Below are 24,600 nucleotides of genomic sequence, written 5' to 3' on the forward strand. Positions count from 1 at the left end.
CTTCTTGAACTTTCGTCTTTGCACGCAGGCCAAAGATCTTATGAATCACCTGAGATGAAGGTGGAACACACATTCTTCACATCAAATTGTCCCACTGTCGAAATTTGATGTGAAATCAATGTCTCTATACTGTATATAAGTAGCGTAATATAAATAAAGAAATAAATCTGCTAAATCGGAATTACGTCCAAGGTAGCTAAGGCCTGTGAGGACAGTGTATATATCGTTTTTATGGCTGTGTGTTCTTCCGGTTTACTTTTTTTTTTGGGTGGTGGGGATAAAAATATTTCTTCTGTCATTCACATGCTTCTTATTTCTAACTGTGAGAGCTTTTGAACACATCGCTATTAATGATTATTGTAACATAATCTGAAATTTCCATGCATTGAAATGGTAAACAGTTATTAATATATTTTCAATGCGAAGTTTAAAAAATATTTTTTTTCTTAATATACCAGTATGGCATTTTTGTATTCTCCCTTTCGCATGACGTCATAATCGGTTTGCAATGGACGCTATATAAAGGATATGGACGTCTTTTGTCAAAAATGAGTTTTTTGGTTTTCGTAGCTGCTGTTTCGGTATCTTCCGTTTTTTGTCGTGCTGCGAGTTTCTTTTTAATATGGTGTAATTGTTTGAATTATTAGTTATTAATTTAAGAAACGGGATTGCGTCAATGCCAAGAGAAATGAATGGTTTATCATTCAGTGAACTTTGTTGCCTGTTTTGTTGTCCACCGTTTCCTTCTCGCATTGCCGCAAAATTAGCATTTCTTCCTCCTGAACCAACATATTCTTTTGTAGCTGACGAAACTGGCACAAAGTTCACTTTAAATCTTTCAGAAAAAGCTGAGTGGCAGTATTCTCAACGAGAACTGGAGGGCATAGAAGTGTTTTATAATAGAACGACAAGAGGCAATAGAATTGCATGTATGTTTGTACGTTGTACACCAAGTGCCCGGTTTACTATTTTATTTAGTCACGGAAATGCAGTTGACCTAGGTCAGATGAGTAGTTTTTATTTAGGACTGGGATCAAGGATCAATTGTAATATATTTAGTTACGATTATTCGGGATATGGAATCAGTACTGGGAAACCTTCGGAGAAGAATTTGTACGCAGATATAGACGCTGCATGGCATGCTTTGAGAACACGTTATGGAATTAGTCCAGAAAATATTATATTGTATGGACAGAGTATAGGAACTGTGCCTACTGTTGATCTTGCTTCCAGATATGAGGTGGGAGCAGTAATACTTCATTCACCCCTAATGTCAGGAATGCGTGTTGCTTTTCCAAACACTAAAAGGACATGGTTTTTTGATGCCTTCCCAAGGTAAGAAATCTTATACCACATGTTAAAATAAAAATATATTATTTGGAATAGTGTGGGTTTTTATAATATATCATGAGGAGAAATATCTCGGTTACTTAAAGACACTGGTTTTAACCATTATACATTGAATAATTATTTATTAAACATGCCTAATTCGCTGTTTTACAATGTATAGATAACATGTCAAATTATTTATAGGATTATGATTATAAATGCAAGCCACAGTGGCGTTCTGTACAAGATTGTTATTTAAACATTTAATTTTATATATTTCGTTTAAGTTAGTTCAAAGGAAACTCAAATCGCTTCAACTTGATCTTATGAGAATCGACATTTCTCAGCTGTTTAGCTGTTCAACCAGTGGACACCCTTAATCAGAAGCACTAAAAATTATTTTCAGAAATGAAAGGCAAACATGTTTTTTTAAGTAGTGGAATTCGCATAAACAGGTGTGTGTTGAGGGGGAGGGAAGCAACTTCTGTAGATAGTTTGTATTTTTGTAAGCTCTCAATCATTTTCAAAGTTTAAAAACATCAGTGCTAAATTACACATTTTCTCCTAGTTGGGCTATAAAATAACAATACGCATTTCATTCATTCATTCATTCTTGTAATAGCCAAAACATATGACCATCCAGTCTGTTTCTAGACAGCCAAACTTGACTGGAAACAGACTGATAGCAGCATCTTGGTTATGGGGATTGTTCTCATGGACATCACTGGGTCCTCATCCCCCCCTTGAACACATGCTGACCACCAATTTTTACTTGGGGATCGTCTCAGACCAAGTATTGCCCTGTAGGTGACTGGATGGTCCAGTATATCTGGACTCTTTTGGCAAGACAATATTCCATGTCACAAGGTGCAAGCCTGGTTTGATGAGTATATTCCAAGCATTGTGTTTTCCAGGGCATCTGATTCTTCTGATTTCAATCCCATTTCACGTTTGTGGGATCATGCCACTCAGTGTCTTTGTTCTGTTGCTGACCTTGGAGCATTATTTTGTCTAGTTGGTCCAGAATACCCCAGGACACCTTCTGTGGTCTGGAGTCTGCCAAGATGGGTGCAAGCAGTTTTTCAGCCCAAGGAATACCAACACACTATTACTAGGTAGCGATCATAATGTTTTGGCACACGAGTGTAGAATATAGCAATCTTTATGTGGCTACATGATCTTGTGTAAAAACGGTAAAACTGCTGGTTTACTTTCATTTGAGATTTGTTAGGCTTTGTAAATTATGCAAAAGTATAATTTACAAATTTGCATAATTCACAAAAACGGGAAAAACATGTTTTTGAATATTCAAAAAAAAAAATAAAATCAGATAAGTGCAGCACACTACACTTCATGTGGGGAATAGGAAAGCAAAAACCAGAAACAAACCGAAGTGCTGGTGTGTAATACAGACTAGCAGATCTTAACATATGTTCATATAATTCAAACTAAAATACCAGTGTTTGTTTTTGAAATCTTGTGTAACCTGACCACAAATTATTATTATTATTATTATTTGACATCTCCAGGGAGTCCAAGGACTTATCGTGGGAGCGCACCTGCTCTACAACTCCGGCTCCACCATTCAGTTATCAACCACCTGCAAATACACCAATGCCATCTACCTCCGACCACCACTGGTATTTCCACAGACAATCACAAACATCCATGCCCACGGTGGGATTCAAACCTGCAGCCTTTTGGCTGGAGAGCGGATACGCTATCCACTCGGCCAACCAGACCGGCGAAATAGAACTTGATTGTTCTGTAGTCCTTTCAAAGGTACTCTTTCAGTTAATAATGTTGGTTAATACAAACTCAGTATTAAAAAAAATAAAGTGCAAGGTGTGTGCATGCTGCACACTCTCACACAGTAAACTTGTAATTGCTTTTAGTAGTAGCAGTGAAGTGAGTTGCAATAAACATAGTTTTTGTTATAGTTAAGGGTTAAGAAAGTTCAAACTTTTAATTTTGGAAGTCTGGACAGTTCACACCTAGGTTTTGTAATATTAAAAGGTCAACTGCATTTTCAAGATATAAGCAGTTTGTATTTATGAACATTGCGCAGGCTAATAAATTGCAATCCCAATTCATTTAACAAAAGCAGAATCTCTTGCTTACAAACGTTTTATGATGCCTGTATAGTAAATCTCATGAAACAAATAAATTCAACTTATTGACATTCAAATATCTTTCTAAGAACAAATTATGTTTCTAAGTTAGGGTTCACCTGTTTTGAACTGGTAGTGTGAGGCTTGAGTTTTTAAATAATTTCAAGCAGGTGGGTCATGTTGGATGCCAGCTTCAGGTGGTAGTTAGTCTTTCATTATCTGGTGTGCGACCACTATCCTGCTTTTATTTGAGGTTCTGTAGTGTTATGAAAAAAATTCTTACTTAGTCAGTTTTTAACCCTTACCTCGCCTATAGATTAAGATCTGCTATAGTTTTCATGCTTTTGTCTCAACTTGTGGGATTGGAATCAAATAGAGCTCTTAATGTGATCTTAAGTTTGAAATTTGTGCTTGTATTCCAAGTAATGATAGCATTTTTAAGAGTATTTAAACTTGCCCTTTAAGGGTATTTTCAATGCTAGGCTTAATATTAAAACTTGACATAGCAAAACTTTTATTGGATATTTAGTGACGTTATTTACCATGAGAATTGCTGGGAGTTAAGATAGCTCCAGTTGAGCAGGGGATACTGATAGCTTCCCCCCCCCCTTTGGATAAAAAGAAAAATTGGTTTGGTTTGATATGTTATAACCCTCAACTGAATGGTTTCAGCCAGTTTTTTCTTGTAAATTATACTCCTACAAACTCTTGTTTTTATCCTTTACCCAGGCACAAGTAAACACTTGTGCATAAAGTGACTTCACAATAGGCTACTTGCATGTGGAGGCAAATAACTTCACATCAAATAGCTAGTATCTCAAAATGCACAGCATACTTTCTTTTTAAGCCTGTATATCCCCATACAAGTGTCACTTAAGATTTCAAGTTAAATAACTTGAAGATACTTCCACATGGCTTTTTTAAGGAATGTGGAGAACAAACAGAGACTTAGGACATAATAAGCCCTGTCAAAAATCCAATCCTCACCTTCTCCTGATGCACTTCTTTAGCAGGTGTCTATCTGGATACTAACCAAACAAGAATAGGTTGGTAATTTGGGATTTAGCTGACCAAATTGTATTATTGGCTTAAACCAAATGATGCTAGAACATGATGAATCAATGCCAAATGGGGCCTTTTCCTATCTGAAATGAAACAAAGTCCCTTCTGTTTTTCAGGAAACCAAGGATAAAGCACTGAAAATTTAAATACTATAATAAACTTCAGCTCAACATCAATTAAAAATAGACACCACCAAGGTAAGAAGTATCAACAGAAAAGAAATAGAACTGGCAGAATTACAGAAGCAGATTGGCATGATTGGTGTTACCATAATAAAGAAAAACAGGTGATTCTTCTAAGTAAGAAATTAAGTATGTTATATTCAGGTGATAATGATCAGGGAAAGGAAGGAAGCTGTAATATTTAGCACTAAATACAGATAAATGTCTTAGAATGGGAATGGGAGATTGGACGATAAGTTATTTGCCTGTGAAATGACAGATTGTAAAATAAAGAAGTGAAGAAATTTGTCATTAGGAAAGGCTGCTAACATAACGGGCAAAGTTGATCTTTGTTGGATAATTTTGGTAGATAGGTTTATATGTTGGTTACTCAACTATAATTTTTCTGGAAATAACAATATATACTAAAGTATTAATTATAAAAACTTTTAATACTTTCCATATTTTGGCAATGTTACATTACCATCATCAGAGATCACAAAAACAATATGTACATGCAGGCACAAACATTAGACAAATGAAGCTGAAGAAAGGCAACATAATTTGGGCTAGTCCTAAACAGCACCTTTTAGTGGGTTAAATTGGGTAGTCTTGGCCTTTGGGCTGAAGATCTTAGGATAAATGCTTCCCAGATTTTTTGAGGTTTAGAAAGTTTTTCAGGGCTGAGGCAGATTTGAGGAATAGCCTTTCATATTTGTATTTACTGCAGCATAATAGTAGCTTTCTACTAGCATATCCTGTGGTGGCTGTGTTGGTAGAACTAGATATAGTCCTTGTGTTCAGAAATTCTGATATTGGCTGGCCTGCAGTTTGGCCATAGGACAGCTAGCAACTGCAGGGAACCTGATGGGTCTAACAGATGTGGCTGGTCTTTAGTGGAGCAGATAAGAGATGTCTATTTCTTATGGTTTGTAAGGTTGTTATTTCCTCATTACTTTTTCCAATTTTTTGGATATATCCCAGATACATGTGGTGATAGATCTTGAGTAATCTCTGCTCTGAATGGGGGGGTTGTGGTCACCCACCCACAATCCACCATCGGGAAGTGTTTCGCACGTTTATCATACCCGTGGGACTTCTTATTACTCTTTGTGTGCTGCTTCTGCATCAGGCAGGCTTACTGATGCCAAGTTTATATGGCATGGCAGTTGCAAATCTTTCAGTAGAATTTTTAATTTGAAATTAGTATTTGTTATCTGTCTTAATGATATCAAATTTCAAATGCAATCGAACAAACTCTTAATGTAATTGAACCAGTATATTGAAAATTTGGACAATTGTTTTTAGATAATGTTTGGTGGTACAACAATTCCCCCCCCCCCTCTCAGAGCAGCAATTACTCTGCCCTGAGGGGCAGGGGGAAGGGGCTGTGGTTACAGTATCTTAATATTTTCTTGGGGTTGTAGCCATTGCCTAAGAAAGTGTTGAGAATGTGGTCAAGTTCAGTAGTTAAGGCACTGTTATCTGAACTGTTTAATTTTGCCCTGTTATATAGAGATGTGTGGTTTTTTTTGTAAACGGAGAATGCCAGGGATCCACCAGACTGGTGTGTAATCAGTGTACGAAAGGGAGACGTGTTTTCCTTTTCTAACGTAAACTGGATCCTGGGTTGTTGATTGTTTAGATGTGTTAAATTGTGGAGCGTATCCAGGCCCTGTGACGAAATGGAGAACATATCTATGTAACGTAGCCAGACAGAGGGTTTATGTGGTGGTGGATTTAGGAATTTTTCTTCAAAGATCTCCATGAAGAAGTTGGCCAGGGATGGCAAAAGTGGAGAATCCATGGCTTGTAGAATTTTCCTTGCCAAACAAAATAGCCAGAGTTCATAGTGAAGTGAAACAGGGCTGAGATGTTGGTAGGAAATATGGTTTGGATGAGGTCTAAGGTATCTTTGAGTGGGACATTAGTGAATAAAGAGGAGACATCAAAACTATTATGTGTTGGAGTGTGAGGTTTCCCATACTGGCTTTAAAGTGAGATGAATTTTTTTTTGTGTCAAGGTGTGTTGCCAGTATATTATGTGAGCACCTTGACTAAATGTTTGACTAATTTGTATGTGGGTAAATCATTGCCATCTACAATGGGATGTAATGGCACATTTTGTTTATGAATTTTTGGTAGTCCATATATTGGGGAGGGTCCACAGTTCTAAAGTTTTAGTTTGACTTCCATAAGCCAAGAGATAACCTTTTTAAGAAGCCTATGGGGTGTACTGATCTGTGTACTAGGGATCATAGTATATAGGGAGATAGGTAAAACAATCTAGAAGTAAGGAGACAAGCTTTTCTGTGTAATCTGATTTGGTTTAAAATCACAGTGGCATTTCCCTTATTTGCTTTGGTAATTGCTATTCCATTGTTTTTAATTTCTTGCAGAACTTCAAATTATTTTTTGGTTGGTTGCATTTTGCTTTAGCAGAAGTGAGCATATTGGCTACATCCAGTCTGATGTTGGCAATATGGTTGGGAAGGCTGAGGATACCTTGTTCTGCTTGGATCATTTCTTCTGTAGGAATTTTTTTTGGATGCTAGTGCATAGTTATGGGCACATGCTAGTTGCTTTAGGGTGAAGGATGATAGGTTTACTGTGTTAGGAGATAAATGAGGCTTGGAAACTGAATTTTTTTTATATTTTCATATTTCTTTGTGCTGACTTCATATTCTTTGGAATTTTTTGTGTGCTGAAATGTTTGAGACGTCAGAAAGGATCAACCAAAGGTTGACGTTCAGTGTCAAATAACTAAACAGCTTTTGGATAATCAACTGTTGGATAACTAAACAGCAGAGTAGAAAATTAATACCAGACATATAGAAATGTTTTGGACAAATTTGGAGAAAATAGCAATGCTAATGATATTAATTACTTGCAGGATGTGCACAAATTTACATCTAGAGAAGACAAGAAATAAGTTTGTTTAGTAATATCTTTACATGTCCAGGACACAAGAGTGTATATAGTCTTTTAGATAAAGTGTTCACTGTTTATTTTTGAGCAAAATTAAATTGCATGTCATATTAGAAAAAAAAGAAATGAAGTTTTAGGTGTCAAGAAAAAATTTAGAATAAGATCCAACCCTTGAAGATCCAGTGACTGATGGAAGAAGATATTAAGCTAGTCATTTAGCTAAAGTATATCGATAGAAAGATATATAAAAATGAGAACTCTGTGGTGGACTCTGGAAGTTAGAGGCACTCATGTGAAGGTGTCAAATTCCTAACAAGTAAATCCAGTATGTACTCTGAGAAAATATAAATAAAGAATGCAAATTCCTGCATAAAAGACAGCTTAACAAAAGTCAGGGGAGGACTAGTAAGAATATGAGAAATTTCAGGAAAGCAGTGGCTATTGAAAAGCATAGAAATGGAGAAAAAAGTGGTGTGAAAGGAATGAGGCATGATAAAAGTAACATAAAAACTGAAGGTAGATATTATTATTATTATTATTATTACGTAACACCTCCAGGGAGTCCAAAGACTCATCAAGGGAGGGCACCTACTCTACAACTCTGTCTCCACCACTCAATCCACCAACTACAACGAACCGCAACTACCATCATCATCTACACCAACGCCATCTACCGCCCATCATCACCACTGGTATTTTCAAGACAATCACAAACATCCATTCCCATGGCGGGATTCGAACCCACAACCTTTTAGCTGGAGAGCGGATATGCTGACCATTCGGCCAACCCAGGCTGACACAGATAAACATCTGTGATATTCTAATTATCTGGAGTAATTACTTTGGGAAAAACTGTTAAATGAAACAAGCTCTGCCAAAACAGTGATATATGTCCAACAGGAATGCAGTTAGGAGTACATATCAATGCTTGATGGGAAAAATCCAAAAACTTGTAGTGTGGGAAGGCAGCTGGAGTAATTATTATTATTTCCCAAGACCTCATGGAGTCAAAGACTCATCTTTGAGGTCCTTTTATCACACACACACATCTCATCATACCGTGTCATAAACACACTCTCAGGCAAGGCATTCCAATCATTCACAACCCTGCATGAAAAAAACCTGCCTCTCACTCCCCTACTCACACCCTCTTTATACAGTTTCCAGGGATGACCTCTGGTTCTCCCCTGATCTCCCACTATTCTCTGTAGAACTTCTTCACCGTTGATCTTATAACAACCCCTTACCAACTTGTAGGTCTCTATCATATCTCTCCTCTTCCTTCTCTCCACCAGACTCTGCAAATTACAGCTTCTCAATCTTTCCTCATACTCATGCTGAAATGTGGAAGTATAAAGCATTTTAGTGGCCGAACTACATAATTCAGAAGGCCTGGTCAGAAGCTCAAATTCCAGATGATTGGTGTAGAACTCCTAGTTTTTTCTTATAGATGGTAATTAATGTAAAACTTGGGAACTTCTGTACTGATTGTTTCAGGAAGATTTATGTGAGCATACCTGAGAAGAGGCTAAGGAAAATTTGTGGAAGGGGAAACTTGGTGAATTACAAGCCTGGGTTCAGGCCAAATACAGGTTGTCATTATTAGATTTTCACTTTAAGACAAATAGTTGAAATCATGAGAGTATATCAAGGATTTTTATTTCTTTATCAATATGGAAAAGCATATGACAAAGTGTCAAGAGAATTTGCTCAAAATGCTAGAATTATATAGTGTAAATAGGATGTTATATTGAATAATAGTCTATATTTGAATTGTAAGTCAGTAAAATTGTGCAGACTTACAGTAGATAGAAGTATGGTGACATCTGTGATAAACAGTAATCAGGAAATGCAACTAAGTAGCACGTATAGAATGATTTTAAGTAGGTCAAAATGGTGGCATGTGAAAATGGCTCAGTTCAATATTATCAAAGTTATGCACTTTGGTGTAATGAGATCCAGTGTCCTGTTATGTTTGTGGAATTATGCTGATTGGGTTACAGATCTTTGGGTTTTAATAGATAGCAATCTGAAGTTCAAGGAGAAAATAGCAGAAATTGCAAATACAACTGAGGATAATTGCAATGCTGAAATAAGCATTCACACTTATGGATCAGTAATTTTGCCTCTGTCTTTACAAAGTCATGATCCAGCTTTATCTGGATTTGTGTACAGATCTGTTCTGGTTTCTGTATATGCATCAAATACTGTATATGTATTTGATGCATATACAGTAGAGAGGTGCAAAGAAGCATTAAAGATATCAGGACTGGAATGTAGATTATGAGGACAGATTGAGAATTTGGCTGTAGACACTAGCAAACGGGAGAAAGAGGGATGATGTGATAGACCTACAAACTTCTGAAAGGGTCATGCATATTCGAATAGAGAATTTTTTTGTAATTTTATGGAGAGTAGGGATAGGATGAGAGGGCATTCATGGAAGTTGAGAATGGATGCAGTCAAAAGGGTGACAATTAAATTTTTCTGAGTGATGCATGATCAGAATGGATTGATTGCCTTTGCAGGTGATAAGTGCAGGCACTGTGAATGAATTCATTCCAGGAAAAGGTAAGACATCTGGTTTGGGTAGTATACAGCTTCTCTTAATGAGACCTTGACTCTACTGTTCCCTAATGTTTTTGCCAGTCCATGTGTGCAAGTTTACCATTCTCAAACTCACATATTTTGTGAGTTTAAGTCTTAGGCTACTGCAAATTATGTGCAGTAGCCCTAAGTCACAAACCACAAAACTCTTCATTTGATGGAATGGATTTTTTTTTTCTTAGTGTTGCTGCACTGTCCAAATGTGACTTATTCAACAAATGATGCTTAAAATAAAATCGAGCTTCCACACATCATCAAACACTTTACCTTTTGAAAATTTTCTTGGTTCATTAGCATCTTTACAGGTACAAGCACACAACTCCATCCCTGTCATATCTAAATATTTCACTAAGTGCAATTTTTGTTCTTTCATGTTTGTATTGCTGTTTTAACACATTTCTCCAGCCATTCAAATTTTCAGTTCTTTTCTTCTTTAACTTTGACAATGACATTTAAGGTTTAATGCACTAAAACCATTAAAGTAATATTTCTCATATTAATTAGCCCTTTTTTCTTGTCTAGCTATAACCTGTAAAATTGCAATGGGAAAAAAAATTGATTTGCTTAAATCAGCACAACTACAAAAATCCATTACAATTTGCATAACTTCAGGGGACTGTACTGTCTAGACAGTACACTCTAAACAGATATGGCTTTGCTGATGTCAGCATTGGTTCACCCACATGGTACAGGCTAAAAGTAAGTAATTAGTATATTAGGTTGGAATGGGTTAGGGTAATAGTGAAGTGGAGACATTGGAGAACTTACTAAATAAAATAAGTGAAGAGTGGTTTAATCATAATTCATTTTTATAGTAGATTCAAAAATTGACTCTAAATTAGAAATTCAGAAAACCAATTTTGCATGTCTCCTTTTTTAGTGTACACATGCATAACTTAGAGGGGAACGTTACTTGATTAATGGTCTCTAGTAGTAGCTCAAATCAGATCAAGTCAGCAAAAAAAAAAAAAAAAAAAAAAGACTAGTCTGTTTTATGTGGAAGCACATGGATTCACCATTGCTGTTCTATAATAATAATAATAATTATTATTATGTGACACTTCCAGGGAGTCCAAAGACGTGGCTACTATTTTAGGCAATGAACCAAAAAAAAAAAAAAAAGCAAAGCTTCTATGATAATAGTTGTCTTTCTGTTCCAATGTAAAGCTAAAATTCAAGTTATGATTAAAATTTTTATATATTATGAATATTTAAAACATAACCTGTATCTTTTGAAGGAAGGGATGACATGGTATTTGGTGCCAGACTGAAAATGTATAATTTGGAGAAATATTGAGGATGAAGGGCAAATATGTGAGTATAGTCGAATAACCAAAATGGAACATGAATAGAACCAATAACAAAGATGATAATTAATTGCATTGTGGATTTTGAAGTTGAAAGCTAAACAAATTTTAAAGAACAAAGAAACTTGCAATAAAACTTTGCTGTTTCTATAAATTTTTAAACAGGTATTTGTTTACTTACAGGCATTTATTTTTGCTTAATGAGTTCACTCATTAAGCAGGATTCTAAGAATTAAGCATAGACAGAGTATTTTTTTTTTCCTTGCTTGGTTACAAAGTATATTGTAAGTGATAAGAAATTATATTTTTATTTTAATACTTTACCAAAGCATATTGGATTTGTCTAAACTTCTAATGCAAGTCTGTTTTAGAAGTTTAGACAAATCCAATATGCTTTGGTAAAGTATTAAAATAAAAATATAATTTCTTATCACTTACAATATACTTTGTAACCAAGCAAGGAAAAAAAAATACTCTGTCTACAACTATATCTCTGATCTAGAGTGTTTTTAGCTAAATGGTGATATGCCATTTTATTACTTGTATATGGAAAATTAATTTCCATTAATTTAAACTTTTGTATCTTCTGGGATCTAGCTCCCACTGATGAGACCTCAAAGGTTCAAACCAGTCTGAGTATTAATTAGTCTCATAATGCCTAATGATAATATGCACGTTTGAAAGGAAGTGTGCTTTTCATTATGGGATACTGAGGCAGTCGTGAAGTCAACAGCCTACATGTATAGACAAGTTGCACAAACTCGTACTTTGTTTGCTTATGCTTGATAAAGGGAATTAAAAGCAAACAATATAATTTCTTAGGTATGTTTATACTAGACAAAGTTTGCAGCTACCTTGCTTCATGCTGTGTGCTGTGAGATCACTATGCAAAAATGGCAAATTGAATATAAATACTCTGGTAAGTATTCTTATTTAATTTACTGGAGTATGCATAGTAATCTTATAGTGCAGAACATGCACAGTAGATGTAAACTTATGTTATCAGAAACCGCAAATGAGTGACTTGCATAACGAAGAATTTCATCAGATAACATCCCATCATACCCATTCAGAAGTCTATAAACCTTTCTCATATCATCCCTTATTCTCCTTTTTTCCAGTGCTATTTAATTTGTTCATTAATGATTAGGAAAGGACTGTTCAGTTATTTGCTGATGATGCAAAGTTGGGTAGAGCAATAGTGAATGCACATGATTTCAAAATTTTGCAGGATGATTTGAATAGATTGGCAGACTAGGCTAAGATGAATGGATGTCAGTTTAATGTGGCAAAGTGTAAGGTTATGCATTTTGGGGTGAAAAGATTATCAGCGTATACCACATTGGGAACCATACTCCAGGAAATTGACAAAGCCAGAGACGTGGGAGTGTTAGTGGATAGGGGGTTAAAGTTTAGGGGGCACATAGCAAAAGTGGCTAAAGCAGCTCATTAGATCACTTGGTTACTGAAGAATACTTTGATGAGCAGAGACAAGCAGGTTATTGTTCCTCTTTCTTGAGCCTTGATAAGACCCCACCTCGATTACTATGCACAGATCTGGATTTCCTTGGTGATGGAGAGGAGGTAGAGAGGATTCTGAGGCAAGTGACCAAGATGGTAACTTGTCTATGGAATGAACCTTATGAGAACAGGTTGAAGATTTGTGGGTTACAGAAACTGGTTTGATAGGTGGAAAAGGGGTGATATGATTGAGACATTCCAATAACTCCAGGGGTTTTTACAAGATTAATTCAGAGGAAATTCATTCTTTCCATAGATGACCCCTATTCCATAGGGGTCATCTATGGAAAGAATGATAGATACTGTGCAAATGCTGAATATTTCTTGACATGTTTAGGGCCTGCCTCTGAGTTAAGGACTCTTTGGAGTTGCTTGTAATATCTCCCTAACCCAAGTGAATCTGTGAATGATAGTCCAGCTATGGTTGTATCAAGTATTTGTAAGGAGACCAAATGACTTCCTTATCCTTATGTCAGTGTTTGTTTCAACATTGTATTTGCAGTTTTTCAGTGTGACCATTGAGCTTCATATTCCTATGCACCATAACTCAAAGATCCTTATTAGTTTCTTGTATTGTAATCCCCAATATAATATGCAGTTCAAAGTCTCATCATATCAAAGTGCAATAAACTATTACCTGCAGTGACCAATGAAAAATATTTTCATGGACACAAAAGACCTGATGCTTGGTCTGAAGTCAACCTATTTGCCTGTGTCTGAAAGAATATTGTGCAGCCATAACAGAATTCAGGAAAAATCTCTCATGGATTTCTCTGTAACATTAATTTTTCATCAATTTGGTTCTGAAGATGGAGTGCAGCACTTTTTGGTGCTGTCGACAATACTATTGATGTGTTATGCTAGCTATGCTTTTTTTTTTTTTTCCCCAATCAGTTCCATAAAATATTTTAATTTAAAACTCAATTACTTTCCTTGGTTAAAATACTCAAACAGAATTTAAACCCTTATTAAGTAAAGGCATTAATTAATAAAAATAACAGAATAATTTTTTTAAAAAAGAATTTAGCCATTCCAAAAACCTTTTTTTATTATTTTTTTTTTATTTTTAAGAACTTTCAGCATTTCTCATTGTGTCCAAGAGCCTTCATTTAGAGTGACTAGCTGAAGACACCGAATCAAATCATCTGGATTACACAACCCAGAAGTATATCTGGAAAATTACCTGGCAATGCTTTTGCAGGGCCATTTGTAAATATCATGAGCTATGAATTATCAATTCTTGATTTACCTTAATTTTTCATCTGGATTTAACTACAGTATATGCAGTCAGTATGAGAAGTATGAGTGAAGTCAATTATAAAGTTAGGATGAAGAGTAAAAATAAGAAATATAATTGATCAATTAAAATTTGTCTTTACTGACAAATACAGGCTTTTAGCTATGTCTTATCAGAGGTCAATTTTGTGTACTTGTCACGTGATTTTTTACATGTATCTCAATTGCTTTATTTCTCTCAGAAATTGATATTCTTAAAGTGTTCTCATCCATTTCCATGGGCATGGAAATTGATAACACTATTTCTGGTACAGAATACTATAAGTGAAGTGTAAAAGTAAAATTTTGCCTGTAAATTTTAACTTAAGATTTCTACTACTGATAAACTTCAACAGTTAACTGTTTTTATAGGTGTAATGTATAATGTACATTGTCTAGACTTCTTTTAATCTCATTGAATATCTCAACTTCTAATCTCTTAAGGGTTCAATAGATTAAGCTGCAACAGAGATATTATTCACTTAGTTATAGATTCTGTGCTGTTTATCTTTAATCTCATGACAATATCACTTAAAGGACTTATACTATGTTATCTTATTTAATTTTTATCTGACTTATTTTAATAACAATCCTAGGGAGGATTCCAAAATTTGAAAAGCATGTGACTAGTGCAAATATTGATGTAATAAATTTTGTTTATATTAATATTTATATATTTTGCATCTTTTTCATTCTACAAAAGAAAACATATATAGGCTATAAATGAAGGAATAAGAGTGTAGAGTTCTTAAATTTGCATTAACTATTATTTTTAATTTCCAAACTAATTCATCTAAAGCAGCATCTCTTAAGCTCAGTGAAGAATATTAATTAACAAATGTAATTTTTAAACTAATATTTCAAAATGCATGTTTAAGGCTAATTATTTCACTATTGTCACATTTCTTTAATGTGTATCCTCAAGTGTACTAGATAACATACAATTGATAACATACAATTAAAATTACATTAATAGTGTCCTACGAATAATTTTCTTCCATATTAATCTTATTTGTGATGTCTGCAATACTATCAGATTTTAGATTTCTGCCTTCTAAATCTAACTCTCAATCCACCTATTTTTTTATTTTTTTTCTTGATCCTCCATTGGTAATCTTTCCTAACATCAAATCTGTTCTCTTACATTTTATGACCTCAAGTATCTTAATTTTGTTTTCACTGATTCTTCCATCTTAAAAAGAAACACTTCATGCTGTCTAGAAAGCAGTCTTAAGAACTACTCACTTGCAGACTTCAAGTTGCTTTTTTCAACATTACCTTTTTTATAGTTCATAAATGTCCTGCCTGTTTTGCAAAGTAGGACAGCGATTATCAGAATTTCAGAACACAAGAACAACATCCGGTTTCACCAGTACAGCCAGTCTGGTCTTGCAGACCATGCTCTGGATACATGCCACAGAATACTTTGGAAGAAAGCCACAGTGGTAATACACCATAGTAAATTCAAATTTGAAAGGCTGATTCATGGAATCAGCCTCAGCCCTAAGAAACGTGCCAAACCTCAACAAATTTGGTTGCATGAGACTGCCACAAATTTGGAGACTTACATCAGAAGACCTACATAGCCTGCTATGTAGGTCTTCTGATGTAAGTCTCTAGTGAAACTTGTTGTGCTGATTGTGTCCCTTACATCATGATGATGTAAGGGGCACAATCAGGACTTTTAGGAGAAACAATAGCTTCCTGCTTTATCCTCATTTAATGTGTGTAGTGCCTGCGTGCATGTGTCTTTATTTTAAGTTCCTGTGAAGATGGCAACTTGACATTGCCGAAATATTGGAAATATAGATTAAAGTTTAATTTAATTTATATCCTTTGTACATTGTAAAAAGTTATTTAAGTTAAGCAATATTACATCCTATGTTGTTTCTTAGAATAAGAAACTCAAAGAGTTTCATGCCGAATATAGAAACTATATAACGTTCGACGATTCCAAGCGTAAGCAAATACCTGGATAGTGCAACACCTTACCCATTTGGTAGTGCAAACTGAGGCAACTCATAGTAAGGGTGGAGCAAGCTCCGATCACTATTCTTGGTATTTATGTGAACTTAGCTCCTAGGAGCTGTATTACTGTTCTACATTATGAGAGAAGGTCACTACCCAGACCGGTTTCAACCTTTATTGAGGTCTCATCAGTGAGTAGGTAGACCTAGTTAATACCAAGTTTGTAGCGAACAGAACTTGCATTCCTTCTATGAGAATTGCAAAGTCTTGGCATATGACAAGGTGCCAAGAGAGAAGCTATTCGAAACACTACAGTTATATGGTGTCAATTGGGCATTATATCAAGCAATACTTAGTCTTTATTTGAGTTGTAAATCAGCACTTAGAATTGAAGAGAGTACAGGAAGGTGGTATTAAACCTGATATCAAACTTGGAGATGTTAATCTCAGCTCTTTGCTTAATGCGGATGATGTTATACTTCTAAATAAATCCACTACAAGTCTTCTTCGAGATTCCCTGACTAAAGTGAATAACTGTTGTAACAGATATGGTATGAAGGGCAGCATTAAAAAGACAAAGACAATGAAAATAGGCAGAAACATTGAAAATATCAACTGCATTGCAAATAGAGAACCTATAGAACAGGAGTATCAAACTCAATTGGGTCATGGGCCATTTTCTATAAAAGTGTATCTCAAGTGGGCCGCAAAAAATTTTCGACTAAAAAAATCTTCACTAATTAGAATCGAAGGGAAGTGAAAGAATGAGAATAAATAAATTTAGAAAATTAATAAGAAAAATTTCATTTATTCTAAGTCATTACAAGACATAAAATAATAGTATAATGATTATGACAACTAAAGAAAAATAAAGAATATTATTATAAAAATAAAGAACTTTTATTATTAAAAGACCAAAGATAAATGATAAAATATACGAAGAGCCAACAAGTTTCACTAGCCACTGTCTAGCATTTTCAAGGCTGAACTGGTGTGAAAACAAATGCATTAAGTTACATTTAAAACACACTTTAGTAACTGTTAGGCCATTACATTTGATCATTCGTGTTTGATGGCATGCATGTGTTCGAATGCTTCAGTCAGAATCCGGTACATGACCACGTTGTGTAGTTTTTTGCATATTGTAGTTCTGTTGAACTGAGAGAGATGAGATTTTTCTATATGTCTTTAAGAATAATACCTTGATTTCTATTTAAATTATTGCCTGTGCGTATTATTCTTAAAGACATATGGAAAAATCTCATCTCTCAGTTCAACAGAACTACAATATGCAAAAAACTACACAACATGTGGTCATGTACCAGATTCTGACTGAAGCATTCGAACACATGCATGCCATCAAACACAAATGATCAAATGTAATGGCCTAAGAGTTACTAAAGTGTATGTTTTAAATGTAACTTAATGCATTTGTTTTCACACCAGTTCAGCCTTGAAAATGCTAGACAGTGGCTAGTGAAACTTGTTGGCTCTTTGTGTATATTATCATTTATCTTCTGGTCTTTTAATAATAAAAGTTCTTTATTTTAATACATCAGACCAAATGTGTACAATTTAAAGAATATTATTATTATATTTATATTATGGGAATAAAAGGTGTTAGCTGAATTTTTTTTATTAATATTTACAATAGATGGTATTTAAACCAAAATTAATTTTATTGCTGCTCTGCGTTTGAGTTAATGGGTGCACTCACACACATCTAACTAAAAACAATAGTTTTTAGTTAGATACTGTGTTTGCCAGTGCAACATATGGTTTTGCTCGAGTCTAAACAGCATGGTTAATGTGGGATCAGACATGTGATTCAATAGTTAGTGCCAACTTTATCCCAGTTGTCTCTAATTGCACTAAAGAAATATATTACACAGACAGCAAATGTTTCTGTACTTTATTCAGTAGTACAATAAAACTAATTGTTTTCCTTGCATCTGCAATACAGTGGCAGTTGGGAGGGCATGTTATTTACCACGGGGAGCGAGTTATCGTCCCGACTTGAAAGTGTTTAAACTTTATATTTTCATGCGAGATGTATATGCAAAACAACTTTTTTTTTTTTAAGTAAAATCAGAGATGCGAGGGAGAGTTATATTTGAGTAAATACGGTATTTCTGTTTTATTATGAAAAAAAAAAAAAAACATCCTTTTTTTTTTTTTCATCTTTCCTTGAGGCATCATGGGCTGCCAGTTTGACACCCCTGCTATAGAACAAGTAAAACATTTTGGCTACTTAGGCATGATTTTTAATGAAGATGGTAAATTAAATATGGAAATAAACAACAGAATCAACAAAGCTGGTATGGTAGGAAGTCAATTGAATAAATTTATATGGAATAAGAGTAAAATTAGCCAAAACACTAAATTAGCTGTATACAAGACAGTATTCAAGCCAATTTTAACTTGTGGATCTGAGAGCTGGGTCAGAAGCAAAACACTTGACCAAAGACTAGAGAAGACTGCAGATATGAGAGTCCTGAGAAAGATTAGGGGCATGAATGGCATGAGGATATTAGGAAAGAACTTGACATTGTCAGCATCCAGGAATGCATTAGCAGAGCTAATCTCAGGTGGTATGGTCACTTAAACAGAATGGGAGAGGAAAGATTAGCAAAATAAGTGTTCTCTGCCAGGTTGGCAGGGAAAGACCCAGAGGAAGACCGAGATATAGGTGGATCAATATAGTAAAAAGTGCCTTAGAAGAAAGAAATATAAGACCTGATAATATTGCAGTCTTGACAGGTAACAGACTGATTTGGAGGAAAATTGTAGATAGCAAGTTAGTAATGATGTAATTTTTCATGTAGTACTATCATATCCCTCACACCCTTTGAGGGTATATATCAGGAATTTGATAAGAGGAAATGGGGCACCTTTTTTTTTCTTTCTTTTTTCTTTTATTTTTTTTTCTCCTTGTATCTTACATCATACGATTATGTACATCCTTAAGTTTTGCCTGCTCACTTAAAGCTTCAGATTAATTTTACAGTATCACCACAGGAAAATCTTGTTTCTCATATTTTCTCAGAAATAACTGAGGTGTTACATAAGACATTAGACAAAAACAGGAGCAAACTGCATTTTATAAAGATGAAAACATTAATAGAATTAATGTTGAATTATAACAGACATCATGCTGTTATTAGTATGTGTATTCAATGTATAATATCATAATATACAATACCAGTACACTTCAACATACAATATCTAAACATATGTATGATATATTTATATATTGTACATCATTGCATAGTTAAGTGAATGTGTTATTGCACACAATATGCAAACCAACTGTAGATTCTGTTAATGTTTAGTCTTTAAGATGCAGTTTTGTTCTTGTGCTAATTTCCATTATTCTTGAAGCACTGTTATCGCTCCTTAGATTTAATGGATTGAATACAGCACAGAGAAACAGTTTAACATGTTTAGTTTCTCTGTTCTGTATCCATTCCATTAAATCTAATGAACTTAAACCAGCACATGGGCCTAAATACTCAACTGAAGCAATATCATAGAATGCAAGAAACTAGCCTTCTAAGCTTTTTTTTTTAGCCACTTTTGGTTATATAGACATTCTTCATTTGTCTCCAACTTTCCTTGTCGAAGGCTTCTCATAACCATTCAGCCATTCCACTAGGTCATCTTTAAATATGGATGCCACCAGATTGTCTATCACTTTTCATCCATGCAGTATGTCCTGCTTATTTCCATTTTAATGTTACAATCCTCTTCATACCTAATATCTTTTTGTAAGATAAGACAAGCCTTACAAACTTGAACTATACAAGCTCATCTGGATTTACAAAGAGCCATATCCATGGAGGGATCTGAAAAACAAATAAAATAAAGCATTGTTTTATTTTATTTTTCTCATTGTCCAAATTTTTATTGACCATATCTCTGATCCATATATCATGTGATGATATATTTGGTTGAAAAGTTTAGCTCTATTTTCAGGTTTTATCTTATTACATGGGAATTTTTTCACTTTTGCCAAAAGCCATTCAGCCTAGTTGAATTTTTTATTTCCTAATATGGTTTTTCCTAATGTGGAAGTTCTTCCATGGCACATGTATTGTTGAACTTGTTACTTTTATTACTGCTGTTCTTCCATTATCTGGTTTTCAATATTTGTCATTTTAGTTTTTTATAATTTAATATACAGTATATAATTCATTTGATTCTTTTGCATAAAGAAATACTTTGATGTGCAGGAGGTTATGGGTTCATCGTTATTGATATAGATTGTCACCTAGTTTTCATATGGATGAGAATATGTTGCAGAGTGTCTAGAGGAGATAACTAAGGTGGTTTCTATATATATAATGCCTTTATAATACACATTTATGCAAAGATGAATGTTAAGATAAACTTATAAATCAGTCTATGGGATATGAGGACAGGTTGAAGTGAAATTTGCACATGTACTTCCCTTCATATTCAACAGCCTCATGATTATGGGGGGGGGGGTATTGAGACATAAATGGTATTTGTGTCTCAAACCTGATTGGTAACAATCTCTTACAAACCTGTCTCAAACTGATACAGGAATTTTTCATAGAATGGAGGTGATTAGAACAAAAAGTCATCACTGAAAACCCTTGTTCATACCCTCCATGTAGGGAGTGAAGAACAGGTTCTTTGCATGACTGCATTATCTGACAGTTTGGAAATATTGAATGAGTTTAAGGCACATTTTGAAATGACAGATTGCTCATGAGATCCCCCACTATCACGCATCTCAAGGAGCATTACAACGTCATGTGTCTGGAGGTCTACTAGCAATAACCACAAGTGCCTTCAGATGTGATTATATATTCCTCTATGATATTTCACACTGTATAATTTAATTATGTTTTGAACAGTTTCTCTTGGCACTTTGTTCTGAATAGGAATTATTCAAGTAGGTGTGATTAACAAAAATGCATAAGCATTTATTAAGAAATGCCAGCTGAACCCTTTGGTGGTAGATGACCATTATTGCTTGGTGAGACTACCACCTTGCTTATTAGTGTCAGAAGCGATTGTTGACATGTTTTGGTTCCCACATGAACATTTTTAGTTCTGCTTCCTTCTTTCTTTCATGTACACGATGTGGGTGACAGCCTTGTGCGTATGCTGAACACTGTAGGAACTTGTCCTTTTCCATTTGAGGGTACAGCAGTAATATGGTTTTGCAAGCTGGCTGCTAGATGGTACATGGACTTGAACCCAATAGTAATGCAACAGGAAGCTTCCTTATCAGTTAGCAAAAAATCCTGCTGTTACTTTCTCTACTGGATCATGGCTGGAGGGAGTTAGGCATATTAGAATGTAGATGGAAATACCTTTTTTAAATAACCATGAAAGACAGCATAAGAAAATTCATTAGTACTATTGACCAAAAAAACAAACAAAAATTGCAAAAATCAACAGACTCCTCTGAAATGTATCACCATCTTATTGTCCATGAATGACACTGATATACTATAGGTGTGTGTGTGTGAGTGGTTAGATGGTTAAAATTAGTGTGCTAAATTTTACAATATATTTAAAATTTTCTTCTGTACCATTTCTGTCCTAAATCTGCCTTCTCTGAAAGACTAGACAAATAGGGAAATGAAGGATGGTCGATTGATAGAGCCTCTGCTACTAATGGCTCACACAAAGGGAGTCTTTGGACTCCCTAGAGGTGTCACATAATAATAAGGCAATCATAATTCATAAATATGCTATAATTTCAAACACTTGACAGATTTGTTTTTAAAAAAGTAATACTATGTAATAGGTCTTGGACATGATGGTAACTCACAAAATGGACAGTGAAACTGGAATTGAGAAGCACCACATGTTAAGTTGTTCAGACTTCTGTGGGGAAATGTTATATTAATGCCTAGTATATGTACTACCACCTTATTTGTTTTTAATATGCTTGGACTACATCTTCTGGACCATCAACACAGAAGATCTTGGTTTTAACATTAAAACATCCACCCACACCATGCAAATAACTGATCTTAACGTTGCTGATGATGTACTTGTTGATACAGAACCAACAACAGGCTAAACTTGTTGGTCTGCAGATCAACATCCAAAGTATTGTCAATAGGTTGTGAAAACTTTATACTTCATATCAACAATAAACCCTTAGAAAGAGTAAAGGACTTTCAATACCATGGATCGTACATCAGCAATACAGAAAATGATATCAGAAAACGTAAACAACTGGCTTTAGTCATCTATAACAAGCTCCGCCCCATCTGGAAACCATCATTTAGTATCATTAAAGACTAAATTAAGACTATACTATGCAACCAGTAGATCCATCTTGTATAGTTCTTAAACCTGGACAATAAGCACCAAAAAAACTACAGATTTAACTCCTTTGGAACTACGTGTCTCAGACTGATCCTTGGATGGACCGCGTCACTAACTCTGCTGTGCTAAATCTGGTTAAGCAAGAACCACTTGTCAGTATATTCAAAAAACTACAACTCAGATGGCTTGGGCATCCACTCAGACATCCTGAAGTCTCGCCCTTTTTGGAATCCCTCATCCTGTACAAACCAGAAGATGGCAAATGCAGTAGAGGAAGGCCATGCAAACAATTTTGGCAATACATATGTGAAACCATCAGTAGGCTGAACTGCAAAACTCCATCTGACATCTACCAGTTAGCTCAAGATAGAGACTTGGAAGACCATAATTTGCAATATTTAATTTTTAATTTAAATCTCTTTTCCCTTTTCACATTGTATCATATTGTGAATAAACTATGTATGTGTATATATGTACTAAATGGGCTTGAATGAACAAAATTTAAATTTATTATTTAAGATCTCTGCTAGTTGTTTCATGTACATTATAATTAGGGAAACCAACCATCCTGGATTCTAGTATACTATTCTGCATTAGAAAATGTCCCGGAAAGTGTCATGTACTTTTGAAAATACTCCTGTTTGTAAAATTCCAATATATTTAAAAAAAAAATAAATAAATAAAAAAACATGCACAAATTTCAACACCAATTATGCTTGTCAGTTTGCAGTATGCATGATTAGTGTTTTTCATAAATTATAATTTGAATTAAGTCTCCTCCTCTTGGTGGCAGTATTTACAAAGGCAAATAGTATTCTATTTGTGTTTAATAGAAAACAGTTGATCAGCTAAATAGTAAATAAATGTTTAAATTATATTTTATTAATCTCATTCAAAGTTGCTGAAATGTTTAAAATGACATTCTGTGTGCTCTCAATGTTTTAGAGATTTCTAAATTAAAAAAGTTAAGTCATTTTTTTAAATAATACGTAATGTCTTTCTAAGAAACATTTTTTGACATTTTACAAGCGATTATGTTCCTTTTTAAGAACTTTGAAGGAAAAAAAATGTTGGATTAAGTTGCATTGTTGGGAATGAATTTTTTTTTTTTATGTTGAGCCCCATACAAAAGAGGTTGGTTGATCAACCTATAGCACAATAGTACCTGTATGGATAATGCTGTAATTTAACAAGTATTTTCAATCACCAATTCTGGACCTCTGCAAAATCGCATTTGAACCTCTTGAACTTTAAAAGCTATAATAATTGCAAAATGTAATTTTGAAAAGTCATGTGAAGATTCTAAGAAAGCATTGGTTGAAGTTTTTAGTTGGGGGGGGGGGGAAGAAATCCATTGTCAGTAATTTTTGTTTATTTGAAAATTGGTCTGGGGCTGGCTTGAGTAAAAATGGTCACCTTAATTATAATACTTCTTAATTCTCCTTAAGTATTATAATACACATAAAAGGAGAGTGAAATAATGAAGTTACTTGATATTATAAGAACTGAGTTTGACATGTAAACTAAATGGTTTTGCATGCCATAAACTCAGTACAACATGGCTAGCAGGCACCAGCATGATTAACCTGGGGTCCCAGAGCCAAGTATGATCTATTTCAAGTTTTTAGTTATACTTTTCTCTTATTTTTCCACTTATTGCTTCTACCCATATACTAACATTTCTCCTAACGAGGGTTCTTTACTTTCAGCTTTCTATTTATCTATCCCTTGTCTTTCATACTAACCCCCAGGAGGAGGTCCTCCATTCTCCCTGGAGCCATTAGAGTATTCGACGGCTGGGGGTGTTTCCTTCTCTTTCAACTAACCACTAACATACCTAGTAGTGGGCAGCAGCACTACTAGTATACATGCTACAAGTGGCAGATATCCAGAGGACTGACTTGGCTCCAACATGATAACCTTGGGCTATGATGAATTGTTCATCTTTGGCCAGGATACTGCAGTTGAGAAGGCAACAGGAAACCACTCTACTGTAATCCCATGATAACCTTCATG

The 24,600-nt window shown here is 34.7% G+C and overlaps 1 protein-coding gene across 1 annotated transcript in view; it reads left to right on the top strand.

Annotated features, from left to right (window-relative positions):
• Positions 1–514: 514 nt before the first annotated feature.
• Positions 515–24,600, top strand: part of LOC150100627 (alpha/beta hydrolase domain-containing protein 17B) — a 41,679-nt gene continuing 17,593 nt past the window's right edge. The window contains exon 1 of the mRNA XM_090401479.1: positions 515–1,335. Coding sequence (XP_090257605.1) covers positions 677–1,335 — 659 coding nt within the window. The 5' untranslated portion in view covers positions 515–676. The remainder of the gene's footprint in view (positions 1,336–24,600) is intronic.

The sequence above is a fragment of the Typopeltis vanoorti genome, chromosome 12, assembly GCF_054136105.1.
Source record: "Typopeltis vanoorti isolate ZY-2024b chromosome 12, IOZ_Tvanoo_1.0, whole genome shotgun sequence".
NCBI lineage: Eukaryota > Metazoa > Arthropoda > Arachnida > Uropygi > Thelyphonidae > Typopeltis > Typopeltis vanoorti.